Source organism: Puma concolor, chromosome A1 (genome assembly GCF_028749965.1).
Source record: "Puma concolor isolate L17-30 chromosome A1, mPumCon1.1.hap2, whole genome shotgun sequence".
Taxonomy (NCBI): domain Eukaryota; kingdom Metazoa; phylum Chordata; class Mammalia; order Carnivora; family Felidae; genus Puma; species Puma concolor.
This window is the reverse complement of record NC_141667.1, coordinates 190,099,129-190,126,997: the sequence shown is the minus strand read 5'-3', so window position 1 is coordinate 190,126,997 and position 27,869 is coordinate 190,099,129. Positions and strand designations below refer to the sequence as shown.

General features: G+C 37.2%; 1 protein-coding gene across 19 annotated transcripts in view; it reads left to right on the top strand.

The window, feature by feature from the left end:
- The window catches only part of SCEL (sciellin), a 176,249-nt gene that overhangs the window by 111,134 nt on the left and 37,246 nt on the right, over positions 1 to 27,869 (top strand). For 14 of the 19 annotated variants that reach the window (XM_086709977.1, XM_086710077.1, XM_086710031.1 and 11 more), the window contains 12 exons: positions 1,535 to 1,615; positions 3,780 to 3,845; positions 6,445 to 6,504; positions 10,516 to 10,560; positions 11,897 to 11,956; positions 12,259 to 12,318; positions 12,967 to 13,026; positions 15,683 to 15,742; positions 16,689 to 16,748; positions 17,713 to 17,772; positions 22,649 to 22,708; positions 23,327 to 23,386. In XM_086709977.1, coding sequence (XP_086566103.1) covers positions 1,535 to 1,615; positions 3,780 to 3,845; positions 6,445 to 6,504; positions 10,516 to 10,560; positions 11,897 to 11,956; positions 12,259 to 12,318; positions 12,967 to 13,026; positions 15,683 to 15,742; positions 16,689 to 16,748; positions 17,713 to 17,772; positions 22,649 to 22,708; positions 23,327 to 23,386 — 732 coding nt within the window. The remainder of the gene's footprint in view (positions 1 to 1,534; positions 1,616 to 3,779; positions 3,846 to 6,444; positions 6,505 to 10,515; positions 10,561 to 11,896; positions 11,957 to 12,258; positions 12,319 to 12,966; positions 13,027 to 15,682; positions 15,743 to 16,688; positions 16,749 to 17,712; positions 17,773 to 22,648; positions 22,709 to 23,326; positions 23,387 to 27,869) is intronic. The other 5 variants (XM_086710064.1, XM_086710057.1, XM_086709996.1 and 2 more) reach the window with 3 other exon arrangements.

The following is a 27,869-nucleotide window of genomic DNA, read 5'->3' as shown; positions in this document are numbered from 1 at the left end:
TCATCAGCGTTACCAGTGAGCACAATCTTGCCAAAACCATGGAAACTTCCCCATCCTTGTTTTATTTGATCTGTCCATTGCATTTGGTATGGCCAGTTCCTCCCTGCTTGAGACTTCCCTCACTTGACTGCTGGGGCACTACACCTTCCTATTTCTCTTTGGCCACTTCTCCTTGGACCTTTTGCTGTTTCCTTCTCATACCCTTGACATCTAAATATTGCAGGGCTGAACCCTGAGCCCTTTCTGTTTCTTCATTTACACTGAGTCTCTTGGCGATCTCGTCCAGTTTCAAGTGTCAAATGGCATCTCTAAGTTGATGATGCCCATATTTATATGCTCTTCCTCCAATATCCTCGTGGCTCATTTTATCATTTCCTTTAGGTCTTGACTCAAATTTCACTTCACAGAGACGCCTTCCCATTTTATATAAAATGGTGTTCTTGCACCATCAGTCTATATATTATATTCTCTTACTCTGTTTTATTTTCTTCATCTGTCATATATTTATTCGTGCATTGAAAGCCTTTTGAGAAGAGAGAAATTATCACTTTGTAGAATGCCTTGTACATAGAAAGCTACCAATACATGTTTATTAAATAAAAGCATGATCTCATTCAGCCCTGACAACACCCCAGCAACCTTATGAGAAGGGTTATTATAGATGAAGAGATGGAATCAAGTTAGCCCATTATCATACAGCAGGCAGTTCAGACAGCTGGACTCCAGAGCCTACATGCTCACCTAGCATGCTACAGAAGCCAGAGGGGTACCTGGAGTCTGGATCACAAGGGTACTTTTACTAGGTATGGAATTGATCTTGAGGATAATAGGGAGCTACTGGAGTGGTAGTGGTGGGGGTTGGGGGGTGACATGCCCTGGGTAAGGTGCTGACTCCATCCAAAATATGTACATACTTGCCTGTCTGCAATTCCTGGGTCATCGAATCATGCTGGCTCAGAAGCCGCCTTGGCTCTGGGTTGGAAAGTTTAGGCTGACAGCATATGCATGCTTTGCTAGCAGCAAACTGGCCTGTGCTGCCAATATTTAAACCAGATTTAGTTAAGAGCTTTGAGTCAACTTTATCTTGATGTCTGTAAAACTGAAAACCTTTCTTGCTGTTTCCATAGCAGCCTGATGGTTGACATAATTCCTAAAGAAGATTATATGTTAATGCCCAAGAACGATTTACTACACTCATGGGCTGCTGACCCAAAATGCCACAACTTGAGCTAGATAGTCTAGGAAATATTAAGCTTTTAAAAGGACATTATATTTCAAACTATAATAAAACAGGATGAGGTTTCCAAAAATCTGATTAAATGAACTTTTAAAATGCCTGTAATTTAAATATTTGACTCCTCTAAAGTTTAGCGCGGTATAGATTCTGGCCTTTCATCTACCTCATGCCAGGGGGGTGAGGCAGTTGTAAGATGCACAAGCTATTTCCATATAGGCAATAAGTACATTTGGTTAATAGATGCTAAAATTTGCAATGTTTCCATGGTGAAATGAACTGCTGTTTTCTGTTTTAAAGGGAACCAACTGTTCGCCCTCCAGTACCTCCAAAGCCCATTTCTCCTGTTTCATCTCCTAACCAGCAGAGACGGGAGAATAGGTGAGACCTGGCATTCCAGAATTTCTTGGCCAAAAGAAGCAGTTATAGAAATGAAAGCAAATGAATTGTGACCTGTTTTGTGCAAAGCATGGGTATGTTTTGTGCACACATTCACTGAAGAAGCACTTGTAAAGCTTTTCTAGTTTTCTATTTGCTGACACAAATATGTGTTTATGTTTGCCTTTGAATACTTATGGCCATTTCCCATCTTATCGAAATACATTTTCAAGATAGAAGCTGAAGTGTTATACATGAATACATATATAAATACATATATAATGACATATATAAATACACAGAAACTATACATATGTTTTTTTACTGAAAACATATATATATATATATATAATATATGTATTATCTATACATACAGTTTATATTTACTCCTAGTTAAGTTTCCCATTAAAAGCTACATTTTCTGATAAAAGATGTTCTTCAACTTTGTGTTACTACTCAAGCTCTCCCTTATGTTAGAAATACTTTTGGGTAGCTCCTTAGTCTTGTGTTAGCTAAGGAATTTGCAATTTATTTCAAACCAATTACATTTTTAAAAATGTTCTGATTAACCTGTCTCCAAATAAAAAAACAAAAACAGACTTGCTTTTCCATTTTGAATCTCTGACAGTCTATAATTAATACTTACAAACAAATTCAGAGATCTGAAAGTTTTCCCATGTGTTTATGTTAAACTGTTTAAAAGTCTCAGGCTGTTTTTTTAAGATGTGCATTGCACATTTCCGTTATTATTGTGAGATTTAAAAAAAAAAATGTTATTTCACTGAAGACTGACTACATTAGATCCACTTGATTGCCTGCCTTTGATTCTTTTGTATTTTTGCATTTTGATGGTGATTTTTGTTGACAACATGAAAGAAAATTCTAGAACTATTCTTCAGAAAGCGGGTAACTTCAGATAGAAAATGCTGACTGGGCAGCAGTAGCACTAGGTGTTCAGCCTATTGAGTTAAAAAACTATGTCTGAATTTCTCTTCAGTGAAACTTCACAAGATCTTTGAAATTTTGTCCTTAAGATGAGAAGATAATTTTTTCCCTTTTAATGAGCCAGGAGAATACCTCTTCATTGAATTAATTAAAAATATAGACCATTTATAACTTTTTATTTGTGCAATGGTTATAATTATACTCTTAAAACAACTTCTTAAGCTTTCTAACTTACATTATTTTTCCTTTTATAGTATTGACCAATTAAATGTGAATTTGAATAAGATTTTTTTACGGGACCTTAAATAAATTGCCTTTAGTACTATCTAAATTCTAATCTAAAATCAGCAACTCTAGAACAGTGAGCTTGTGTAGATTCAAAAAAATCTAAATTTCACGGGAATTGGTCTAATCCATTTTTACTACTTTAATTTCTTTCTTCTCCCAATGATCTTAAAAATAAAATTAGGACAACTTGCATGTTTTAAACCCTCATTACTTTAATCACAGCAAGATGATTTTAATGAAAGAATATGAAAGGGAAGTGTTTCCTATGTAATTAACACATGTCCTCAGGAGTACAAAAAATAGTTGAATATAGTTTCTTGAGAACAAGCAAGAATGTTTAAGTAGGTCAATCAGATACTTAGGAAAATAACAGAGAAAAACCTTATATCATATCTTGTGACAGAACCTAACTTCATAAGCTTTTTTTATTCTATCAACTCAATGTGATCATTCTCAATGTGGTGGGCTTGTTGGAAATTTAAAATATTTCCTATCTTATCTGAGCAAATATATTTCTCGATCGTATTCAAATGAGGTAAGTCTTTAAGAAAAAAAAAATCATTCCTTTGCTGCCTAATAATAAAAACGATTCTTAAGAGATAAGTATGAAAATGCTTTATTGATGTTTGGAGACTAAAATAAAATGAACATAAACATATTTAGAACAGATATTTCTGGATATATCTAGTGGTTAAAAATGTATTAAAGGAGACAGGCTAAATTGCAAAAGTATTATATTGGACCCCAGATTTTCACATAGGAAATGGTTGAGTTCTAGCCAAACAAAAGAGTAAGATAAAGTTTGTTATCTCAAGTAGCTATTGCTCCAGCACACTGTGATATTTTTGAACATAAATGTTTTCTTAAAAATTTATATTTAACAGAGAAGTGTTTTCTTATCTAACAGACATTATCTTTAACTTTGAAAATATAGGCAGATATGTCCACCTAAACCACGTGTATATACAGAAGCCAACAGATCTGCTGAAAGAAATATAAGGTACAATGATCTCTATCTCTATCTATGTAATTGTAGAAATGATGAAGTTTGCTTTATTAGCATACTTAAAGTACAAGGCAATTAATAATAAAATAGACAAAATCAGTTTTCCAGCTGGCTTTGAGATAGTGGTTAATAAATATTTTTATATACACCTACAGAATTTTATTCTTTTTTTTCCTATCCCAAGCTTTACGTTAGGGAAACAACCAAAGTTGTCTCAACATGATAACAGAATAAAATCAAACCCCTTAAGAAAGGAAAACACCTCTCTATTCCCAGCACTTGTCCCAAGGTCTGTGATATAGTTGTATTGATGTTTATTTATTTATTTATAAATTAATTTTTTATTTTTTAAAATTTACATCCAAATTAGTTAGCATATAGTGCAACAATGATTTCAGGAGTAGATTCCTTAGTGCCCCTTACCCATTTAGCCCATCCCCCCTCCCACCACCCCTCCAGTAACCCTCTGTTTGTTCTCCATATTTAAGAGTCTCTTCTGTTGTGTCCCCCTCCCTGTTTTTATATTATTTTTGTTTCCCTTCCCTTATGTTCATCTGTTTTGTCTCTTAAAGTCCTCATATGAGTTAAGTCCTATGATTTTTGTCTTTCTCTGACTGACTAATTTCACTTAGCATAATACCCTCCAGTTCCATCCACGTAATTGCAAATGGCAAGATTTCATTCTTTTTGATTGCCAAGTAATACTCCATTGTATATATATACCACATCTTCTTTATCCATTCATCCATGGATGGACATTTGGGCTCTTTCCATACTTTGGCCACTGTTGATAGTGCTGCTATAAACATGGGGGTGCATGTGTCCCTTCAAAATAGCACATCTGTATCCCTTGGATAAATGCCTAGTAGTGCAATTGCTGGGTTGTAGGGTAGTGCTATTTTTAGTTTTTTGGGGAACCTCCGTACTGTTTTCCAGAGTGGCTGCACCAGCTTGCATTCCCAGATGTTTATTTTTTTAAGTTGACTTATTTATTTTTGAGAGAAAGGGAGTGAGAGAGGGAAGGAGGGGGGAGAGGCAGAGAGAGAGAGGGAGAGAGATTCCCCAGTAGGCACTGTCAGCACAGATCCCAATGCAGGGCTTGAACACAGACTGTGAGATCATGACCCGAGCCGAAACCAAGTGTCAGAAGCTTAACCAACTAGGCCACCCAGGTGCCCCTAGTTGTGTTGTTTAAATGAATAGGTGGAAATATAGTAATTTGACTGAACTAGTTCTGCAAAGGCTTTGCTAGTATTGGCTGCAAAATAAGGCCATATCCAGCTCCACTCACATCACCAGGAAAAGACTCACAAATTGTATTGATCTTTGGGTAAGGTTTCCCCATGACAGTCCTGATTTATGCCTCTTGTCTTGCACATCCCATCTAGTTTAGTATTTATTGTGGTTATATTGTTTTTATATTTTTATTTTTTAGAAAAAACACTATTTTTGAAATTAGTTTTGAATGATGCTATTTTATCGATTTATCAATATGATAGACCATTTTTTTTATTATGATAAAAAACATAATAGTAAGTTTACCATCTTATCCATTGTGACAACCAATGTTTCAAAGTTCAAAACTTACATACTTTTTTTTTTATTATTATCTCCCTTGACTCTCAGAAGAGTCCCAGTTTGAAACATACATCACATGGATACCTTACCTTTGGGGAGAATCACCTTTTCCTTCCACTTAGTAACTTAAATATAACTGTATCTCAGCATTGCCCAAGCTGTGTCCCATGTACCACAAGACGTCAATGCATGTTCTGTGAAAGAAGGGTTTAATGGCCAACACATTTAGGAGACACAATTAAACAGTTCTCTACCACAGGACTTCTCAGAAATTTTAATGTGTTTACACATATTCCGAATCTCTGAAAGTTGGTTATATTTCCCAAATTTACTTGACTGCAAAATTCTTTCTTCATAGAACCCTATTAACCTTCTATAAAACACTGTCTTGAAAATCTTAAATACAGGGACACCAGTAAGCGTTTTCCCTTTTTATGATCTTTTTATGATCTAGGGACACCAGTGTGGATTCAAATACTCTATGTGTCAGGTGATTCCTCCTACCCTATAGTTTAAAATATACTTTCTTTCCCTTTGGGAGCCTAAGAAGACAGATACTTTGACTGCATGTGAGGGACTAATTAATCATCTGGACATGTTGCTTAATGCTCTTTGGCTGTAGTTGAAAAACCTCTGAACACACTTCTGTGTTCACTTGTGCAGTTAACCATACTTTCTTTTCCATTTCCTTTTTTAAAGGAAATGTGGGAGAAGCCAATGTGTTTAGGAGACACTGTAGTTATTTCAGTGAGCATTAGATGCCAGAGCCAATGTCCAGTGAAATGACTGGTGTTTTGTGTATGTGTGTGTGGGTGTGTGTGTGTGTGTGTGTGTATGATATCTATCATATCAGCCCTATATCATGAGCAGGTATGATAGAACAATTTCATTATGCAGTTAAAGTCAGTAACTCCTGAACACAGGGACTATTGTTTACTGAAAACATAAGAATTTCTAGCTACTTCAAATATAGCTCTACTGTCATTGACTTGTGTTTATTTTTCATCATTTGAAGGAGTCAGGATCTCGAGAACATAGTCAAAGTGGCCACTTCACTTCAGAAAACTAACAGGGGGTAAGAGCTCAGAGCTTTGAGCTTATGTTTTTCTTTCTTTTTTTTTTTTTAATGTTTCAAAAAAGGCTTAACCGGTTCCTTTAAAAGTTCCAAATATAAACAAAATTCCAACGCTATTTATATAATTTAAAAGAAGAAAGAGTCCGTCTCTCTAAGTAAGTGTCCCTGAAAAATGGGCAACACTGACATTTATGGATACTTTTCTTCTTCTGCTTTGTCTTTTGGTGATTGTACTCATCCTTGTCACCTCCGCTGTCTGTGGTTTTGACCTTGTTCCAAGTCCTCGTCCTGTATTTATGTTGCTGGCTCAGATCTCAACTTCTCTGCCTTCCCAGCACTCTCATTTAGAGTGTCCTAGGCCATATTTACCTTCCTTCCCAAATGCACTATTTCCTGACTTCTTTGTGTTCTTTCCTTCAGCCAAGCTCACCTTTCTGGAATCATTCTTCATTCTTCCATGTCTTTCCCCTTAATGTAGTGTCACGCATATATGCATTAAATGCCTAAAATTCTCTTCATGCTCACATGGCCTCACCCCAGTTCAAACCTTCATGGGCACCATCATAAGTTAGAGTAGCTACCCAGATTTACTTACGGTCCCTCAGTCTCTTCTCCCCTAAACCATCACTGCCACTTCTTAAAATTCTGCTTAAACAACTACTTCACTGGCTCCCCCTTGCCCGTTCAATTACATATAACCTTTGCTAACCTGGCTCCAACCTAATGTTCCAGAGTTATTTCTGACTTTGCCCTCACATTTACCCTACACGAAATAGCAAATTAAACCACTTTCTTTCTGCAGTTTCCAGACATTGTGCCTTTGTTTATGCCATCCCACCTACATAGCAGCCTTTCCCAGCCTCAAGGCCACCATATCAATCCATCCAAGTCCTACGTATTTTTCAAGATCTAGATCAGATACCACTTCTTCTGTGAAGTCTTCACAGAATGATCCAGTGAGATCATTCCAGTGACTTCTATTTATCTAAGCTATTTGGACCCCCTATTTATGTGTTATAACAACTAATCATAATTGATGTTTCATGGTATCTATGTCAGCATCTCACCCTCTCTGTCATCTCTTCAGTTTCTTAGAGCAGATGTTTTGTTTTATTCACCGTAAGTCGTTTGCAGTGTCTAACAGGAATCTTTCGTGCAATGTAGGTACTTATATAATAGATTATGGTAAATAATGAATGAAAAGTGGGAGACCTGGAGTATAAAAATTCCATATTTTATAAATTTTTTTTTCAATGTTTATTTATTTTTGGGACAGAGAGAGACAGAGCATGAACGGGGGAGGGGCAGAGAGAGAGGGAGACACAGAATCGGAAACAGGCTCCAGGCTCTGAGCCATCAGCCCAGAGCCTGACGCGGGGCTCGAACTCACGGACCGCGAGATCGTGACCTGGCTGAAGTCGGACGCTTAACAGACTGCGCCACCCAGGCGCCCCTAAAAATTCCATATTTTAAATGCCATGCCTACAAAAATTCTCATTGCTTGGTGGAATTCATCAATGCAATGCTGAGTGTGATTGGGGACCATGGTCTCAGTCAAAAGAACTGAAGAGAAGAAACAGAGGTGACACATTGCTCTTCTGTGCACAAAACTAATTGGAGCTCTGAATCCAGGTGGGGACTCCAGAAAGTATCCTGAATGTTTCACTTCCACCTTCTCGTGTCTGAGTGCCTAGATCTCTAATTCTATTTACTTTACTTTTATGAGGTAATATTTTGTTTTTAAGAGAGATTGGACTCTTAAATGTTTTGGTGAGTGGTGGGGATGTTTGAGAGGGAGATATGTGAGTGATGCTGAAGGGAAGTTATGGTTTGGCACAAAGAGAAACACTGGAAACTACTGTCAGTCTTGTCCCCTCTCCCTAGGCACGATGCACGAAATCCACAGAAAGATGTGTTCTTTGCAGGGAGAAGTTACTGCTCTGGCAGCATTCCTCCAAGGGGAATGTGTGTTGGATTGACATACGCAAGGACCATTACTATGGGCCATCTGTAGGAATTGAAGTAGCTTCATTCACCTGAGCTGCTCTTTGTGATATTCCTTCGTGAAGTGGACTGTCACTCCTATCTGATTAAGAGCATTTAATTTCTTGCACATGCAGTGGTGAAATTTAATATTCAAAGCTTTTATCCATGTAAGGTCACTTTAAAAGCCCAACTTCTTTCTTCAGAATATTATCTCCATTTTATTTAATTTACCACAGATTGTCTTCTCATGATTTATGCCAATTTTTTTTGTGATAAACGTGAGCAACCCCAGATTCTGATAATCACGTTGTTGTGACTCACATTAGCTAGAAAGGTCTGGGGCTACAATTTTATAGGATTCTTAGGTTTGTCCTTATCCTGGGAGATATGGAGAGAGTCATACCCTCAGGGGTAGAAGGTGGGATTTCAAGCAAGAAACAACAGTGGGGCACTGTGTCAGGGATAGAATGTTAATTAATTCTTGTCAGGGTCAGCAACCTTTGTATTTCAGTATTTATCCTCAGCCTTCAATCCTACCACTGAATATGTAACATTGTTTGAAAAGTTTCATTTATGTGATGGCTGCTAATGAAACATGTTTTAGGGTCACTGAGAGGACTTGCCCAGTGGCTATTCTGGCAGTGCGTGGTGCCAGGCACCTTCAAAGCACATGAATGACTCCGAACTATACTTCTCTAGCCTGAGCCAAAGTCTTGATGTCTCTAAAAGCTGTTTAAACAATAAATATAGCAAGCATTTATTTAATGAAAAATTTAATAGACTGGGAACTGTTTGTTATAATGGCCAAAATTAATTGAAAGTTTATGACTTGCCAGACAGCATGCTACAAACTTTATACTCATTAGCTCATTGATTCTTTTCTCAGGTGGGTACAATTAGTATTGTTGGACAGATGGAAAAATTGAGGCAACAACAGATTAGGTAACACACCCAGAGTCACCAACCAGTAAGTGGTGAATCCTGGATTGGGATCCAGGTACCCCTGACATGGGACCCTGAGTATGTAACTACCGAGTTACTTGGCCTCATGGTTTCCTGGTCAGTACCAGTTAAGACTCAAGAGGAACATTGAGAAAGTGTGGAAAATGTGTGATTCTAGAGCAGGAAGAAGGAAAAACCATGATTTGTGATCTAAAACTGGAAGGCAAGAGAAATGGAGGCAAAGTGGTGACAGAAATATTGAAGAGAGACCATGCTGTGAGGAGCAAACAGGAACAAGAAACCCTCTGAGGCTGCCTTCCTGGGGGAAAGACCTGAGCTCAGGTGGCTCTAAGGGATATTCTAGAACCCAGGGGCTTAGCTTAAACAGGTTGTTTGTTCCTCAAGAAACAGCCAGAAAGTTGCAGTTCTCAAAAGCAGAAACAAGACAGCAAATTTAGTGGACTTGAAATGAGATAGGAGCACAATTCAAGAAAGCAGCCAGACCTACGGATGAACAGGTGTTTTCCGATAGCTACTTTGTGAAGGTACATTATGCAAATGTATAGAATCTGTAACTAGTCAATGTACATATATTTGTTGATTCAGTCGAAAACCTGTATTAAGTATTTATTGTATAAAGGACACGGCATTAAAGACTGAAGAGAATCCACTGTAAAATACAGTTCTAAATTTTAAGTGGAGCGTGTGTGTGTGTGTGTGAAAGAGAGAGAGAGAGAGATGTAGGAGCAGGAACATTATCATGAGACAAGTGTGCAGTTGTTACATTACAAAATATAGTAGTCTAAGTGTCATAAAGGAGATGAACAAAAACAAAATGCAGCAAAGTTTCCAAAAATGTAGAGGACTCTATTCCTTTGGAGACCTGGGAAATATGTCTTGGAGAAAGGTATTTGAAAGAGCCTTGAAGGATAAACAAGATTTTCATAGAGGAAAAAGGTGGGGCCTGTGTTGTATTCCAGAGAACTAACCAAAACAGGGGTTTAAGGTGGACCGGCCCTTTGACTGTGAACAGGCTTTTATACTGATGTGAGATTTTTTTTGTTTTGGTTTTTCTTCCAAAAGTGAAGAATTGGATAATATCATCAAAATGAACAAAAGCTTGAATAGGTAAGATTTGAAAACATCCAATTTTTGTTCTATTACTGAGTTGCATATTGTGACTTCTTATGTCTCTTTAGTATTTGAGCACAAGGACCCACATATGGGGCTAATGAAAAGTGGCCTACAAATCTTGAATAAAAAGCTTGCAGGCGTCACTACCAATGAAAGGCTATTCCAATCTAAAGAGACTAATATTAAGGTGTCTTTGATTTTCATACTCTGTTTAGTGAGGCAGTTATATAAAACCACAGTTCTCTTCCTGAAATATTAGTATGCAGGCAGCGTTTAGTTTGGTCACTCAGTGCTTTCAGTTTTATGCTTTACAAAAGCCACTTATTATCTTAGTTAACTTTATCTCCTTAATTTTAAATCATTTATAATTGCTCACTTTAAAAATTATAATGATTGAGGTTTGTGTTGGAAGTGAGTGCAGTTTTTGCTATCTCTCTGTTCCTTTGCCCACCAACATACTAAATGGGTAGGAATCAGAGAAAAAGAGAAACTAGGCAAATGTCAAAGGAGCTCATTGATCAGAGAGATGTGGTTTTCATACCCTGTTCTGACAATATGATCTTATGATTGACTATCAACAACTCATTTAAGTTTGCTTCTATTCACTTTATTCATTTACAAAGAGAGAGGGTATTAGATCAAGGATCACAGACTCCATGGGCTCCCAGGGCAGAAGGGACCTGACTGTATGAAACATAGGGCAATGCCCTGTCCAAGGACTCCAGCTGTTTCTCAGCTGCTGACAGGCCCAGTGTTGCAGACCATTCTCAAGATATCTTGAAAATCCAGGTTTCGATGTGTCATGGCCATCTTTGTAAACACTGGCTCACATTAAAAACAAAATGCTCTTGGGGCGCCTGGGTGGCTCAGTTGGTTGAGCGTCCGACTTCGGCTCAGGTCATGATCTCGCTGTGCTGAAGCTCAGAGCCTGGAGCCTGCTTCGGATTCTGTGTCTTCCTCTCTCTCTTCCCCTCCCCCCCTCACACTCTGTCTCTCTCTCCTTCAAAAATCAATAAACATTAAAAAAAATGTTTTTTAAACAAAATGCTCTGAATCCAAACAACATGTCATGGATCTACTATGTGTGGATCCCCAGTTTGTATCTTCTATCTTATTTTTCCCTAAGGTCCACTGCAATTTAAGTTTTGAGTCTTTGAAAATACCTATTTGGAATAAACCAATTTCAAGAATTGTGTCTCATTGTTTGCAACCAGCTACTATTTCCTGTCTATAACTGACCTCTATATAGAAATATAAACTGGTCTATATTTCCTTAGAGTTAAGTATGTATTATTACCACTGACAAGGTTTTTTATTAATACATTTAAAGAAATCAAGGTCTTGACGGTCTCTTCAGAGCAAATCCTAACGCAGATCAAACAGAGAAAAGGTAAGTGCAGCTGTCCCTAACCTGAAAATATGGTCTCCCAGATTCCTTGCTGTGTTCTTTCAGACATTAGCTGGAAGGGAGTTGTATCCTCTGGCATGGAAATGTACTAGCAGATGGGGTAGTGCTCTCTGTATTGTACATTAAGCTCAGACATAATTGCCCAGAAGGATTTCTGCTCTTCCATTCAATAAGAGTAAATGAGCAATTCGTGAAAAATGTTTATGGTATCCGACCTTTTAAGATACCACAAAATTTTATTTCAATATGTAGTCTTTTTTACTGGAGTTTCTTTGTGTTTACAGAGCCAAGAGCCTTGAAAATCTCATTTTTATGAGTACCCGAACAGACAAAGATGACAAAGGGTAAGATTTGACTGAGACTCTTACAGCCCTCTTTGATTGAGTCCTAGACTATATACCATCCTGGGTTCAGCCTCTGGCTCAAGACAAGGCAGGCTGGTGGAACAGGCCCTCCCTGGATGGGGGTGAGGAGATGGGTGGATATCTTAGTGGTGGCTCTGCCACCAACATCCGTCTGGATGACCCTGGGCAAGTCACTTAACCTCTGGAACCACTGTGTCCTCCTCCCAAGATGAAGGGCATGACCTAGATGATCTCCAAGTTCCCTTTTGTATCTAAAAATGAAAAAAAAAAAAAAAACAACTCTAGCTGGCTGTTACAACTAGTGGACTGGCTTATGAAATAAACAGATTTACTATAAGATGTTTTGATGCTGGGAGCACAGCCTCTCATCACTGAAGTCTTTATGATGTTCTAAGGCACTTTTCAGTTGGAATCTTGGTTGAGTCACTTCATATGTATATCATGGATATATTTATAAATATCTCAAGATCAAGAGTCCTGCTTTTACTTATTTTATATTATAAAAAGGGTTAGGGAATGATTAGTAACTGCACTGATAGCATTTAAGAGGTTAATTTATAGTTCTACACTGATACTGATGTACTAGAAAATTGACTTACATTATGATACTATTTTTTATGTGAAAAGAAACCGAACTCTTGACAGTTTTATTAAAGAAAATCCCGCAATAGTCAAGAATGATGAAAGGTAAGAATTTATGAGATCTTTACTGTCTTTCCCCCAGACTGGATGTTTACCTTGTACATGGTTAGTTCCTAGATTTACCTTCCTAACATGATAATTATTTCTATTGTCTCGATTATCTGTTAAAGCCATCTCTCTGTGCCAGTCTGTGCACAGAATGGTATTCTAGCTTTCCAAGTCAATCTTGGCAAATACATGCTGAGGCCTCTCTGATGTAGAACACTTGAAGTCTGTATGATGAAAAGGGTTGGTTTGGCAGTAAGAATTTCACCGATACAGAATCCTTATTAGCAATCTATTATTATAATGTAAATGTACAACTATTATTACAGGTAATTTTTTTTTTCACATGGAGAACAGATGAAATGGGAAAACAGTCAATTCTCTGCGAATGGTTATATGAGCTGTATAGGAAAAGATGTGATTTCCGATATTTAAAAAATGAAATTGGGAAGGGTCCACGAAAGTGGTGGAAAATAAGAAAATTAGGATGAGCATCTCAAGTAAATCATTTCCGGGCTGGTAAAGAGAAGAAAAGATATATGATTTATAATGTGGGATAACTGATAGGAACTGGCTTTTTGATGCAGGAATGACTGAGCTCACTGACCGGGAGAATCCATCCTTCCTTATTTTTCCTTCTTCCCGCCCTTCCTCCCTGCCTTCTTTCTTACACTGAAAGAAACTAAAATGCCAATAGTCTTATCATGGTGAAATCAGAGACAGATGAAAATAGCAAAGGAAAACACCTGGACAATTGGGGGGATTTAGAGGGATTAACTTTGATATCCCCTAATAGCTTTAAGCGATTTGCATGGAAAAGGTTTATTATTGTTTGTAGTCAATTTATATAAAGCACTGGAGACATCATAGAGTTATTTCTACTTTTCCAAGGGTACTTGAGACCTGGGAACTTTTTACTAAAAATGACATGTCTAAATCTTCAAAGGGTTTAGATTTATTTATTTATTTATTTATTTATTTCTCTTTTTTGTTTCTTAATTTTTTTTTTTTTTAGTGTTTATTTTTGAGAAAGAGAGAGAGAGAGTGCAGGGAGGGGCAGATAGAGAGGGAAACAGAATCTGAAGCAGGCTTCAAGCTCTGAGTTGTCAGCACAGAGCCCAATGCAGGGCTCGAACCCATAAACTGTGAGATCATGACCTGAGCAGAAGTCAGATGCTTAACAGACTGAGCCACCCAGGGCTCCCAAAGGGTTTAGATTTAAAATGTTGACTGTCTCATTTCCACCCCTGATTTGAATGATTTTCATGTTTAAAGAAAGCAATATATCAACATTGCTTTCTTATATATCAATATATCAACATATCAATATATGATCAATATATGATCAATATATCAACAATTACAGTTAGCTTCCCACCAGTCCTCCCTCAAAGGAAAAAGAAAGCACAAACTGAGACCTGAAGGGAACTTTTGCTTTTAAAATGATTTAATGGTAAAGAAAATGTAGTGTACACACACACACACACACACACACACACACACACACACACTGGAATATTACTTAGCCATAAAAACAAATGAGATCTTGCCATTTGAGACAACATGGATGGACCTAGAGGGAGTTATGCTAAGTAAAATAAGTCAGACAGAGAAAGATAAATACCATATTATTTTACTTATATGTGAAACCTAAAAAACAAACAAAGAAAAAGCAGAAATAGGCACATAAATACAGAGAATACATAAATACATAAATACTTGAACTGATTGTTGCCAGAGGGGAGCGTAGTGGGGGGATGGGCAAAATAGGTGAAGGAGAGTGGGAGATACAGGCTTCCAGTTATGGAATGAGTAAGTCATGAGGATAAAAGGTATGGTGTAGGGAATATGGTCAATGGTATTGTAAGAGCATATTGTATAGTGATGGATGGTAGCTGCACTTGTGGTGAGCATTGTATCATGTATAGAGTTGTCAAATCACTATGTTGTACACCTGCAACTATTGTAAACATTGTGTGTCAACTCTATTTCAATTAAAAACATTTAATTCAATTAAAAAACATTTAGTTTACTTTAAAAATAAAAAATAAAGAGCTTGCAATCACTTGGCTTCAACCCACAGGTCAGGCTCTTTGACCATTAGGTCTTTTGAGAATATGAAGAATAAAATATTAGAGTAAAAAAAAAAGACCTGCAGATAGCATAGTCTAATTCCTTTGCTTATAGTGAGGGAACTTGGTGCAGAAAAGTGAAATAACAGGGTTGCAATCTTGTTAAAATCAGAACTAGACTTTGAATCCAGATCTCTTCCTTATACTGAAACTGGGCGCTAGGGCTATGATATATAGTAATAAAAGTAACCTGAAAATTGTAACATTGCATAAATGATCAACACAACAACTCAGTTCTAAATGGCAGGAATGTTTATTGTTTTATTAAAAATTATTCCCTGTTAGAATGATTTAATCATAACTGAGTAATGACTGGGACCTTACTATTAGAAAAGTTACCATATCTCTTCAGCATTTTGCATGAGAAGAGCCACTTGCATTAAACAGTTCTAAAGACTTCTGAGGCTTTAGGTACTGATAACATCTTACTCCTATTGTAAGAAATCTTCTGTTGCCATAAGAGACTGAATTCCTCTCTCTCCTCTCTGTTGCTCTGCCTTCCTCCCTGCTCCAATGTTATGAAGAAACCAAGGCCTTGGAAGTCTTATTAAAGTTAATCAGAGGACTGAAAAAAATGAGAAAGGTTAAGTGCAGGTCCTACTTTGCTGGGGCTCTCTTTTTTCAAGTTAGCTTTTCATAGGTCATTTGAAGTGGGAGTGTTATGCTTTCCTCCATCACAGATGAAGTGTACTTTAAGCCAATCAGAGAGTAAGCAAAGGAATATGACGAATGCTATTTCCATAGGACCACATGTTTGAGTTATACTGAACTAAGTACAGGAAATGTGCTACATAATCTCTTATTCTATACTTTCTTAAACAAAACATGAGCCAAGTTTTGTATTTAAATTAAGAAATATAAAGGACAAAATTGCAAAGTGAGAGCTATGCTAGGAAGCTTTTCTAAACTGATTTAAACTAAGTGCTGCTGTGGGAGTTAATAAAGATCAGCTAAGGATAATTACATCCAAGTTTTTTAGGTCATTTGGCCTGGAAATATCTGATACGCTTTCCGGGACACTCATTTATACAGATATCAGAGAAAATTGAACATAACCTAAGTGACACAAAATTTTCATGTGTTTTTCTTCCCCCCAGAGAAGCCAAGATCTCCAAATGATTATCAAAGTGAATGCCAGGACAGATAAGACTAGGAGAGGATGAGACCTGTTTTGATTTCTGAATCTTGGTTGATTTCCCCCAAATTTCACTGTGTGATCTTCTCAGTGTCACTGAAGGGGTCACATCTTTGAGTTTTCCCTCTGTCTTCTGTGTCTGATCCCTACCACCCTGATTTTCACTTTGGAGGGTCTGCAATGGATTCTATCTAAATTTACATTTGGTCAATATAAAATCCCAGAGATTAACTTAACTATATTATTGATAGGCAATTTTCATAATAAAATGAATTTAATACTTGTATAATAATTTTCTCCAAAAGTTTTCAATTAATCATCCAATAATATGGAATACTTAGTTATATACAATACTGTGGGAATTCTTGGAAACTGATCTAAATTTTTTTTTAAAGAGGTAAAGACCTGGATAATGTTATCAAAGTGAATCCCAAAGGAAGGGAAAATGCCACTGGGTAAGAATTATTTAGTGTCTTTAAGTTTGATTTTTGTAAGTGACAATCTTATGATAAAATGATTTTGCATTTTAGCTTCATAACCATATTTTATTAGCATGGAGTGAGACAGTAGCAGTGGGCCCCATGACCTTCCCTTTTTGTTCCTAATAAAATTACTTAATTTTTGAAGAACCGTCCTAATTTTTGATACTAAGTTGCCCTTTATCCCAGATTTTAGGGCTTTGATTTAGTTTATGGATGCATTACTGAATTGTTTCTTTGTATCCAAATGAAGCATAGTCTTAACAACGTTTTCAAGGTAGATCTCCAAAGTAGCAAAGCCAAAGTGGAGGCTTGACTAAAACCCTTGTAAATCAACTTCTCTAAGGATGATATGGTCTCTGAAGGCAACCCAGGGGAGGGACTGGCAGGTGTATCCACTGGAAATTCCACCACGGTTTCCCCTCTTCAGGGCTCTGTCAACATGGTAGCAGCACTGAGTCCCGTCACCTCTGTCATCCTCTGCCATCCCTGTGCACTGTCATCCTTTTGGGTTCAAGTCATCCCCTTTTGATATCGTTCAATGTCAATGCTCTTCTATGAGGGTCACTTGTGTACCCCTGAGAAATGACTCATTCATTTTCCTACCATGTGACGTATTGTTTTTTGTTTTTTTTTTTTTTGCTCTTTGTAACTCATCATAACCTAATTATATTTTAAAAGGCTTGCATTGGGGAAATGGTTCAGTTTATAGGAAGACATATATTCTTCTCCTTATAACTTTTAAAATATTATTATTGATATTGTTCTCATTATTTAAAACCAGAATAAGCAATTATATCTGATTTGTAGAGTAGAAATCTATATCCTGTCTTGATCCAGTCTAGGACTGTATCTGACTTATATGACTTCTCCAATCATTGTTCACTTGACTAGTGTTTTACTTAATAACATGCATTAAAATTCATTTCTTTGTTCAAAGAAAACAAGACTTCAATGGATTTATTAAAGCAAATCCTGAAACAAATAAAAATATCAAGAGGTAAGACATGTAAAACTTCCTCCCCTTCCTTTGGCATTTATAAGCACATCGGAATCCTGACTGCTTGTCAGGAGACTGCATTGAAATTCAAACCAAGCTCTCTTTTTCCCCAAACAAATCATATTAAGCAGTTTTATACAAGTGATAGTCAGAAGTGATCTTTTGCATTTAATTTATGGGTAAAGTTTACTATCTGGCAGATTTTGCAAAATTAAATGGGAATTTGACTTTATTGAGTTAAATGATTCCTTTCTGTGTGTGTGTGTGTGTGTGTGTGTGTGTGTGTGTTTAAGTGTGTATGTGTGTGTATGTGTAAGTACTGCATGTGTGTGTATAAATGTATTTGTGTGTATATAAGTAGTGTGTATGTATAAGTGTGTGGGTATAAGAGTATTTATGTGTACTCAAGGGGGTTCTCCAGAGAAACAGAAACAATAGGATAAGGAATTGGCTCATGCTCTTATGGAAGCTGAAAAGTCCCAAGCTCTGTAGTTGGCAATCTGGATACCTAGAAGAGCCAGTGATTTATAGTTCCAGTCCAAACCCAAATGCCTAAGAATCAGGAGAGCTGATGGTTTAGCTTCCAATGCCAAGAGATGTCTTAGGTCAGTCAGTCAGGCAGAAAAACTCCATTCTAACTCAGTCTTTCTGTTCCATTCTAATCCTCAACTGATTGGGTCATGGCCCCTATGTTAGGGAGGACCATTTGCTTTCCTCAGTCTACAGATTCAAATGTTTATCTCATCCCCGAACACCCTCACAGACATACCCAGAATAATGTTTGACCCAATATGTAGGCTTTCTGTGGCCCAGCCAACTTAACATATGAAATTAACCATCAAAATGTGTGTGTGTATATAGTATAACTACATGTAAATATATGTATGTGGTATGTGTGGATATAGGTAGATGTGTTTATGTGCAAACAATGTGTGCACATATATAGTGTTTTTGTGTGTAGCATGTATATATCTATGTAGTGTAGTGTATAAAAATGAAGAGCTTAACAAAGTGTACTTTGTTCTCCTAAGGCTGTCTGGGTTATTTCAGCTCAGGTCATGATCTCACAGTTCCATGAGTTTGAGCTCTGAGTCGGGCTCTCTCTCCTTCTCTCTCTATGTCCCTCCCCCTCTCACACACTCTCTCTAAATATAAATAAATAAACTTAAAAAAGAGTTCTCCTACCCATTAACTTTCAAGTAAATCTGGAAAGCTTATATTCTCCTGCTTTTTATTTTTTAAAAAGCAGATGGAATATATTTGAAACTGAGCTTGTTGGTACGTTGCTGAAACCAGTGCACCAAATAATTCCATGTGGTTTCCTTTGAACTTCTTTCCATTCAGTTAACTCAGTACATGATATTATTAGTTGATTCAAAAATGTGTCACTGATGTCCGCAGGCCCAGTTAGCAGGGCAAGGACTCAGCTAGTTGAAAAGCTGGTGTGCTATTCTCAGCAACATGACATGGTCCAGCAACGCAGGGAGTTCGAGACTTGTATTTGCACCCAGTAGACTGAGAAGAAAGCATTGATTTCTATGGCTACATGGGGGTTCAGGGAGGTAACTCAAGGTAGTGAATGTGAGCAGGGAATCCTAAAGACCTGGGTTCAAATTCTGGCTTGATCATTTGCTAGTTCTCATGCTTCAGTTTACTCATCCACAAAATAGGGATCATAACATTATCCTGCCTGGCCCATAGTAGCTGCAAGAAATTGTGAGCAATGATAAAGATTCAGGTGAATTATGTTTTCTTAATGATTCAGATACTGTTCAAATATTTAATTTACTTTGATTTTCCAAGAAAAATCCATGACTTCCATGCTAATTTTTATTTAAAAGAGTATTTCAAATAGTCACCTCTGGTTTTTCATATGTTGGTATGCGACTATGTGCATGCCTACATGTGTCTACAGGCAAATAAATGTTTTATGTGTGTGTGCTTGTGTTTGCATGAATGTGCATATATGTACAATTGCACCTTTGTATGTACACCAGTCCACATGCATATGAGTATGTGCATGTTTTTGCAAACGCACCTGTGTGTGATTGCATAACAATGCACACATGCTGTGTATACATGGATACGTGTATATCTATGCTTTTGTATGTATATGAGTACATATGTACATGGATGTGTATGTGTGTGCACCCATGTCCAATGCTTGGGAGTATGCACAGTGTGTGTTTGTGCTTGCTGAGAGCTTTTAGGGACAGTAGTTGTCTTTTTCTTTTACTACGCATAATTAAGTTCTGTAGATCTTTTATTTTTTTAACGTAAAAAAATCTTTTAATGTTTATTTATTTTTGAGAGACAGAGACAGAGTATGAGTGGGGGAGGGGCAGAGAGGGAGGGAGACACAGAATCTGAAACAGGCTCCAGGCTCTGAGCTGTCAGCACAAAGCCTGATGCAGGGCTCAAACTCACGAACCGTGAGATCATGACCTGAACTGAAGTCGGACGCTCAACTGACTGAGCCACCAAGGTGCCCCTAACTTTTTTTTGTTTATTTGTTTTTGAGAGAGAGAGAGAGCGTGCTCAAGCAGGGGAGGGACAGAGAGAGAGGGAGACAGAGAATCCCAAGGCAGGCTCCAGGCTCTGAGCTGTCAGCACAGAGCCAGACACGGGGTTTGAACTCATGAACCATGAGATCATGACCTGAGCCGGAGTTGGACACTTAACTGACTGAACCACCCAGGCACCACTGTATATCTGTTAAATGTAAAGCCAAATCCTGCTCCCTCTCTTATTTAAAAAAGTACAATATTTGTCCATTTCAGGTAGAATACAATTCTAACCCTTAGCAATTGTCTTTCACTTGTTCAATAAAGTTCAGCCAAACTGATCTTTTTTGTATTCCTGGCTCATTCCTGCTTTAAGACTTCTGCATATGCTATTCCCATTTTGGGACTGCTCTACCCTCATATTGTCACTTTCTCAAAGAAGTCATTTCTGACCACCAAATGTAATTGTCACCACCCCCTCCTCCAACCCCAGTTGTGTTCTGTGCCAGAACACAGGCACCGGGCACTCTCTAATTTTCTTCAGAGCATGTATTGTTATTTAGAATTGTGACATTCATTTATATGTTTGATTGTATATTGCCTGCCTCTTCCTGAGTTAGAATGGAAGCTTCATGAGGGCTAAGCCTATGTCTGTATTATTCACAGGTGTCCATAACTATTTGTGGATTGAGGGAATGAATAAATACTGAGGATGCGTACACTGTGGGGCATTGATTCACACAGTTTAGCTCAAAATATTATTTTAAATTACTGCATTAATTAGAACACTCTTCTTTATTGATTTTATTTACTTTGAGATTTAAATAAACCCTCATTGATATATGTTTTATTTAATATGTTTAAAGAGATCAAGTTCTTGGCAATATAATCAAAGCTAACTCCAAAATCAACACAAGTATTACAAGGGAGCGGTTGTAATGCTTACTGTTGTGTTATTTTTTTGAGTACTCAAATGTGAAAATAGAATCCTGGAATATTTTTTCTCTGACTCTGGAATTTAAATCTCACGTACTTCATTTAGGCAAAAATCAACAGGAGGTAAAAAAAAAAAAAAAAAAAAAAACACATCAACAAGGGGGTGTTCTGGGGTAGAATAGTTGGTTCTTTCAGGTTGTTTCATTTTGCATGAAAAAAAGTCCACACATTTTTTTTTGTTGCTGCTTTTAGCCTGGGTATATACATTCTCAGATATCTGGATAAAAGTAAAATCTTAAGTCAACATCTAGTTGCTTCAAAATACCTGTATCTGTGATGTTGTATAGATGCAACCTCAGAGACTTTGTGATACAATCTAGTAGGGCCACAGAGCATGGAGATACAGGGTATAAAAGTACCTTCTTTAGAGGAGCCTGGGTGGCTCAGTTGGTTAAACTCCCAACTCTTGATTTTGACTCAAGTCATGATCTCACAGTTCGTAGGATTGAGCCCCATATCGGGCTCTGCGCTGACAGCATGGACCCTACTTGGGATTCTCTCCCTCTCTCTACCCTTCCTGTGCATATTCCCTCTTTCTCTCTCTCTCTCTTGAAATAATAAATAAACATTTTTAAAAAGCACCTTCTGCGGATGTCCTTTACCCATGTGGCATCCTCTGTAGGTCACAGGGCTATTGGCTTGTGCTGCGCATGTGGAAAATAGAAACAATAAGAAAAACAAAATTCCATTAAGATTAGAAACAGAATATTAAAAGATAACAACAAAATACTGACACGTTTTTAATGACTACATGGGGTTTTTTATTATAGTAAATATATCTTACATTTCAGAACTCTATAGATTTTAATCTTCCTATTGTTTGTTGCCAATGCAACTACTCAAAATTTGTAGTTTTAACACATAGTTATAAATGCCAGATAGATACCAGGTTCTATATCACGGAATTTAACAAACTGGTATATTAATCTTCATCCAGTCTTGTGAATAGAAAACCTACTAATAAATGTCAATTTTTCAAAATATGGATTCTTCAAGGTTAATTTTAAATTCCCACAGCATATTGGAAGTTGATATTAAGAGGATGTGCCTTCTGGAATGTTCCATGAGATGCATATATAGACTATTAGAAAATGTTTAGTGCACCTGGCAAAGGTTAGGAGCATGACATTAAACGAATCACAATAGAGACAGAGTTCCAGTGCAGTATTTGTGACTGGTCTAAAGTTGCCAAGATTAAAATATTGTCTCACTGAATCTCAGAGATGTATAAATACCTACATAGTCAACTTTAACATTATTCCATTCTTTGGCATGATCTCAGTAAATGTTAATAAAGTTTCTGAGTTTTAATAAATAGTTTTCATCATTTGGTGTTAATCTATCACTAACCTCACCATTTCTTCAATGTTTTAAAGGGGCCAGAGCCTTGACAATCTCATCAACGTGACCCCTGAAGTAAACAGAAGTAATGCAGGGTGAAGATTATGTCTTATCTTTCTTCCTTCCCTGACTGCATCAATTTGTGGCCCTCATCAGAGAAGCTATGTGGAAAAATCTTTGCATTGGAATCAGCAAGTCTGAAATCCATTACTTCCCAGCTGGGTGCCTTTGAGCAAGTCCCTTGAACACTCTGAGCTGAGGCTTCTTTAGTCATAAAATGAGGGTCATGTCTGTTCTACCTTTGTCATTTGATTGTTGAAGGATCAAATGACATAATCCCTTTAAAGCAAGAAAGCACCAAAAATGGAAATTATTATGAAAATATAGTTAAGTAACAGCTACAGTGTTGGATTAAATACTTGGGAGGTGTATGAAAGTTTTTGCAAATCATTATATTGTTCCTGATTGATTTTTTTAAAAACTCAATATTGCCCTGATATTATGGTTTTATTTTGAGGGTAAATAAGAATCTGAGCCAGTATATCGATGATCTATATGGAAGTCAAAATTTTACTTTTTAAAATTAAGGACATAGACTGGTATTGATTTCTCTTAAAACTTAATAGAAAAATTCATCTTGAGCATATATATCTTTTAAATAAATACTTAGTTGATTTAATTCCATTTTTACTTATCATTTTTTTTTGTTTAAGTTCCAAAGATCTTGATAACCTCATCAAAGTGGTTCCGAGAACAGGAAAAAGTGTGCAAGGGTAAGTTTTAATATGCTTCTTTTTTTTTTTGTTTCACACATATCAATGCTTGAAAAGATAATTAAATTAATATTTTAAGGGACTGACACTGAGGTCAATGATAGTTTAAGAATGTGACCTCCCTGACCTCAGGTCTAAAATGGTTAACTAGAGAATAGGTGAACTAGAAGATAAAATTATGGAAAAAGAAGAAGCTGAGAAAAAGAGAGATAAAAAATCCAGGAGTATGAGGGGAAAATTAGAGAACTAAGTGATGCACTAAAGAGAAATAATCTACACAAAATTGGTATTCCAGAGGAGGAAGAGAGAGGGAAAGGTGCTGAAGGTGTACTTGAAGAAATAATAGCTGAGAACTTCCCTGAACTGGGGGAGGAAAAAGGCATTGAAATCCAAGAGGCACAGAGAACTCCCTTCAGATGTAACTTGAATCGATCTTCTGCCCGACATACCGTAGTGAAACTGGCAAAATACAAGGATAAAGAGAAAATTCTGAAAGCAGCTAGGGATAAACGTGCTCTAACATATAAAGGGAGACCAATAAGACTCGTGACAGATCTCTCTACTGAAACTTGGCAGGCCAGAAAGGAATGGCAGGAAATCTTCAATGTGTTGAACAGAAAAAATATGCAGCCGAGAATCCTTTAACCAGTAAATCTGTCATTTAGAATAGAAGGAGAGATAAAGGTCTTCCCAAACAAACAAAAACTGAAGGAATTCATCACCACTAAACCAGCCCTACAAGAGATCCTAAGGGGGATTCTGTGAGACAAAGTACCAGAGACATCGCTACAAGCATGAAACCTACAAACATCACAATGACTCTAAACCCATATCTTTCTATAATAACATTGAATGTAAATGGACTAAATGCACCAACCAAAAGACATAGGGTATCAGAATGGATAAAAAAACAAGATCCATCTATTTGCTGTCTACAAGAGACTCGTTTTAGACCTGAGGACACCTTCAGATTGCAAATGAGGGGATGGAGAACTATTTATCATGCTACTGGAAGTCAAAAGAGAGCTGGAGTAGCCATACTTATATCAGACAAACTAGACTTTAAATTAAAGGCTGTAACAAGAGATAAAGAAGGACATTATATAATAATTACAGGGTCTATCCATCAAGAAGAACTAAATAAATGTCTATGTGCCAAATACGGGAGTCCCCAAATATATAAAACAATTACTCACAAACATAAGCAACCTTATTGACAAGAATGTGGTAATTGCAGGGAACTTTAATACCCCACTTACAACAATGGAAAGATCATCTAGACACATGGTCAATAAAGAAACAAGGGCCCTGAATGATACATTGAATCAGATGGACTTGACAGATATATTTAGAACTCTGCATCCCAAAGCAACAGAAGATACTTTCTTCTCGAGTGCACATGGAACATTCTCCAAGATAGATCACATACTGGGTCACAAAACAGCCCTTCATAAGTATACAAGAATTGAGATCATACCATGCATACTTTCGGACCACAATGCTATGAAGCTTGAAATCAACCACAGGAAAAAGTCTGGAAAACCTCCAAAAGCATGGAGGTTAAAAAACACCCCACTAGGGGCGCCTGGGTGGCGCAGTCGGTTGGGCGTCCGACTTCAGCCAGGTCACGATCTCACAGTCCGTGAGTTCGAGCCCCGCGTCAGGCTCTGGGCTGATGGCTCAGAGCCTGGAGCCTGTTTCCGATTCTGTGTCTCCCTCTCTCTCTGCCCCTCCCCCGTTCATGCTCTGTCTCTCTCTGTCCCAAAAATAAATAAAAAACGTTGAAAAAAATTTAAAAAAAAAAAATAAAAATAAAAATAAAAAAAAAATAAAAAAAAAACACCCCACTAAAGAATGAGTGGGTCAACCAGGCAATTAGAGAAGAAATTAAAAAATATATGGAAACAAACGAAAATGAAAATACAACAATCCAAATGCTTTGGGATGCAGCAAAAGCAGTCCTGAGAGGAAAATACATTGCAATCCAGGCCTATCGCCAGAAACAAGAAAAATCCCAAATACAAAATCTAACAGCACACCTAAAGGAAATAGAAGCAGAGAAGCAAAGACACCCTAAACCCAGCAGAAGAAGAGAAATAATAAAGATCAGAGCAGAAATAAACAATATAGAATCTAAAAAAAAAAAACTGTAGAGCAGATCAATGAAACCAAGAGTTGGTTTTTTGAAAAAATAAACAAAATTGATAAACCTCTAGCCAGGCTTCTCAAAAAGAAAAGGGAGATGACCCAAATAGATAAAATCATGAATGAAAATGGAATTATTACAACCAATCCCTCAGAAATACAAGCAATTATCAGGGAATACTATGAAAAATTATATGCCAACAAACTGGACAACCTGGAAGAAATGGACAAATTCCCAAACACCCACACACTTCCAAAACTTAAACAGGAGGAAATAGAAAGCTTGAACAGACCCATAACCAGCAAAGAAATTGAATCAGTTATCAAAAATCTCCCAACAAATAAGAGTCCAGGACCAAATGGCTTCCCTGGGGAATTCTACCGGACATATAAAGTGGAGATAATACCTATCCTTCTCAAGCTATTCCCAAAAAATAGAAAGGTAAGGAAAACTTCCAGACTCATTCTATGAAGCCAGTATTACTTTGATTCCTAAACTAGACAGAGACCCAGTAAAAAAAGAGAACTACAGGCCAATATCCCTGATAAATATGGATGCAAAAATTCTCAACAATATACTAGCAAATCGAATTCAACAGCATATAAAAAGAATTATTCACCATGATCAACTGGGATTCATTCCTGGGCTGCAGGGCTGGTTCAACATTCGCAAATCAATCAACGTGATACATCACATTAATAAAAGAAAAGATAAGAACCATATGATCCTGTCAATTGATGCAGAAAAAGCATTTGACAAAATTCAGCGTCCTTTCTTAATAAAAACCCGCGATAAAGTCGGGATAGAAGGAACATACTTAAACATCATAAAAGCCATTTATGAAAAGCCCACAGCTAATATCATCCTCAATGGGGAAAAACTGAGAGCTTTCCCCGAGATCAGGAACATGACAGGGATGTCCACTCTCACTGCTGTTGTTTAACATAGTGTTGGAAGTGCTAGCATCAGCAATCAGACAACAAAAGGAAATCAAAGGCATCAAAATTGGCAAATATGAAGTCAAACTTTCACTTTTTGCAGATAACATCATATTATACATGGAAGACCCGATAGACTCCACCAAAAGTCTGCTAGAACTGATACATGAATTCAGCCAAGTTGCAGGATACAAAATCAATGTGCAGAAATCAGCTGCATTCTTAGATACTAATAATGAAGCAACAGAAAGACAAATAAAGAAACTGATCCCATTCACAATTGCACCAAGAAGCATAAAATACCTAGGAATAAATCTAACCAAAGATGTAAAAGATCTGTATGCTGAAAACTATAGAAAGCTTATGAAGGAAACTGAAGAAGATATAAAGAAATGGAAAAACGTTCCGTGCTCATGGGTTGGAAGAATAAATATTGTTAAAATGTCAATACTACCCAAAGCTATCTACACATTCAATGCAATCCCAATCAAAACTGCACCAGCATTCTTCTTGAAGCTAGAACAAGCAATCCTAAAATTCATATGGAACCACAAAAGGCCCCAAATAGCCAAAGTAATTTTGAAGAAGACCAAAGCAGGAGGCATCACAATCCCAGACTTTAGCCTCTACTACAAAGCTGTAATCATCAAGACAGCATGGTATTGCCACAAAAACAGACACATAGACCAATGGAATAGAATAGAAACCCCAGAATTAGACCCACAAAAGTATGGCCAACTCATCTTTGACAAAGCAGGAAAGAATATCCAATGGAAAACAGACAGTCTCTTTAACAAATGGTGCTGGGAGAGCTGGACAGCAACATGCAGAAGGTTGAAACTAGACCACTTTCTTACACCATTCACAAAAATAAACTCAAAATGGATAAAGGACCTGAATGTGAGACAGGAAACCATCAAAACCCTAGAGGAGAAAGCAGGAAAAGACCTCTCTGACCTCAGCCGCAGCAATTTCTTACTTGACACATCCCCAGAGGCAAGGGAATTAAAAGCAAAAATGAACTATTGGGACCTCATGAAGATAAAAAGCTTCTGCGCAGCAAAGGAAACAATCAACAAAACTAAAAGGCAACCAACAGAATGGGAAAAGATATTTCTAAATGACATATTGGACAACGGGCTAGTATCCAAAATCTGTAAAGAGCTCACCAAACTCCACACCTGAAAAACAAATAATCCAGTGAAGAAATGGGCAGAAAACATGAATAGACACTTCTCTAAAGAAGACATCCAGATGGCCTACAGGCACATGAAAAGATGCTCAATGTCGCTCCTCATCAGGGAAATACAAATCAAAACTACACTGAGATATCACCTTACGCCAGTCAGAGTGGCCAAAATGAGCAAATCAGGAGACTATAGATGCTGGCGAGGATGTG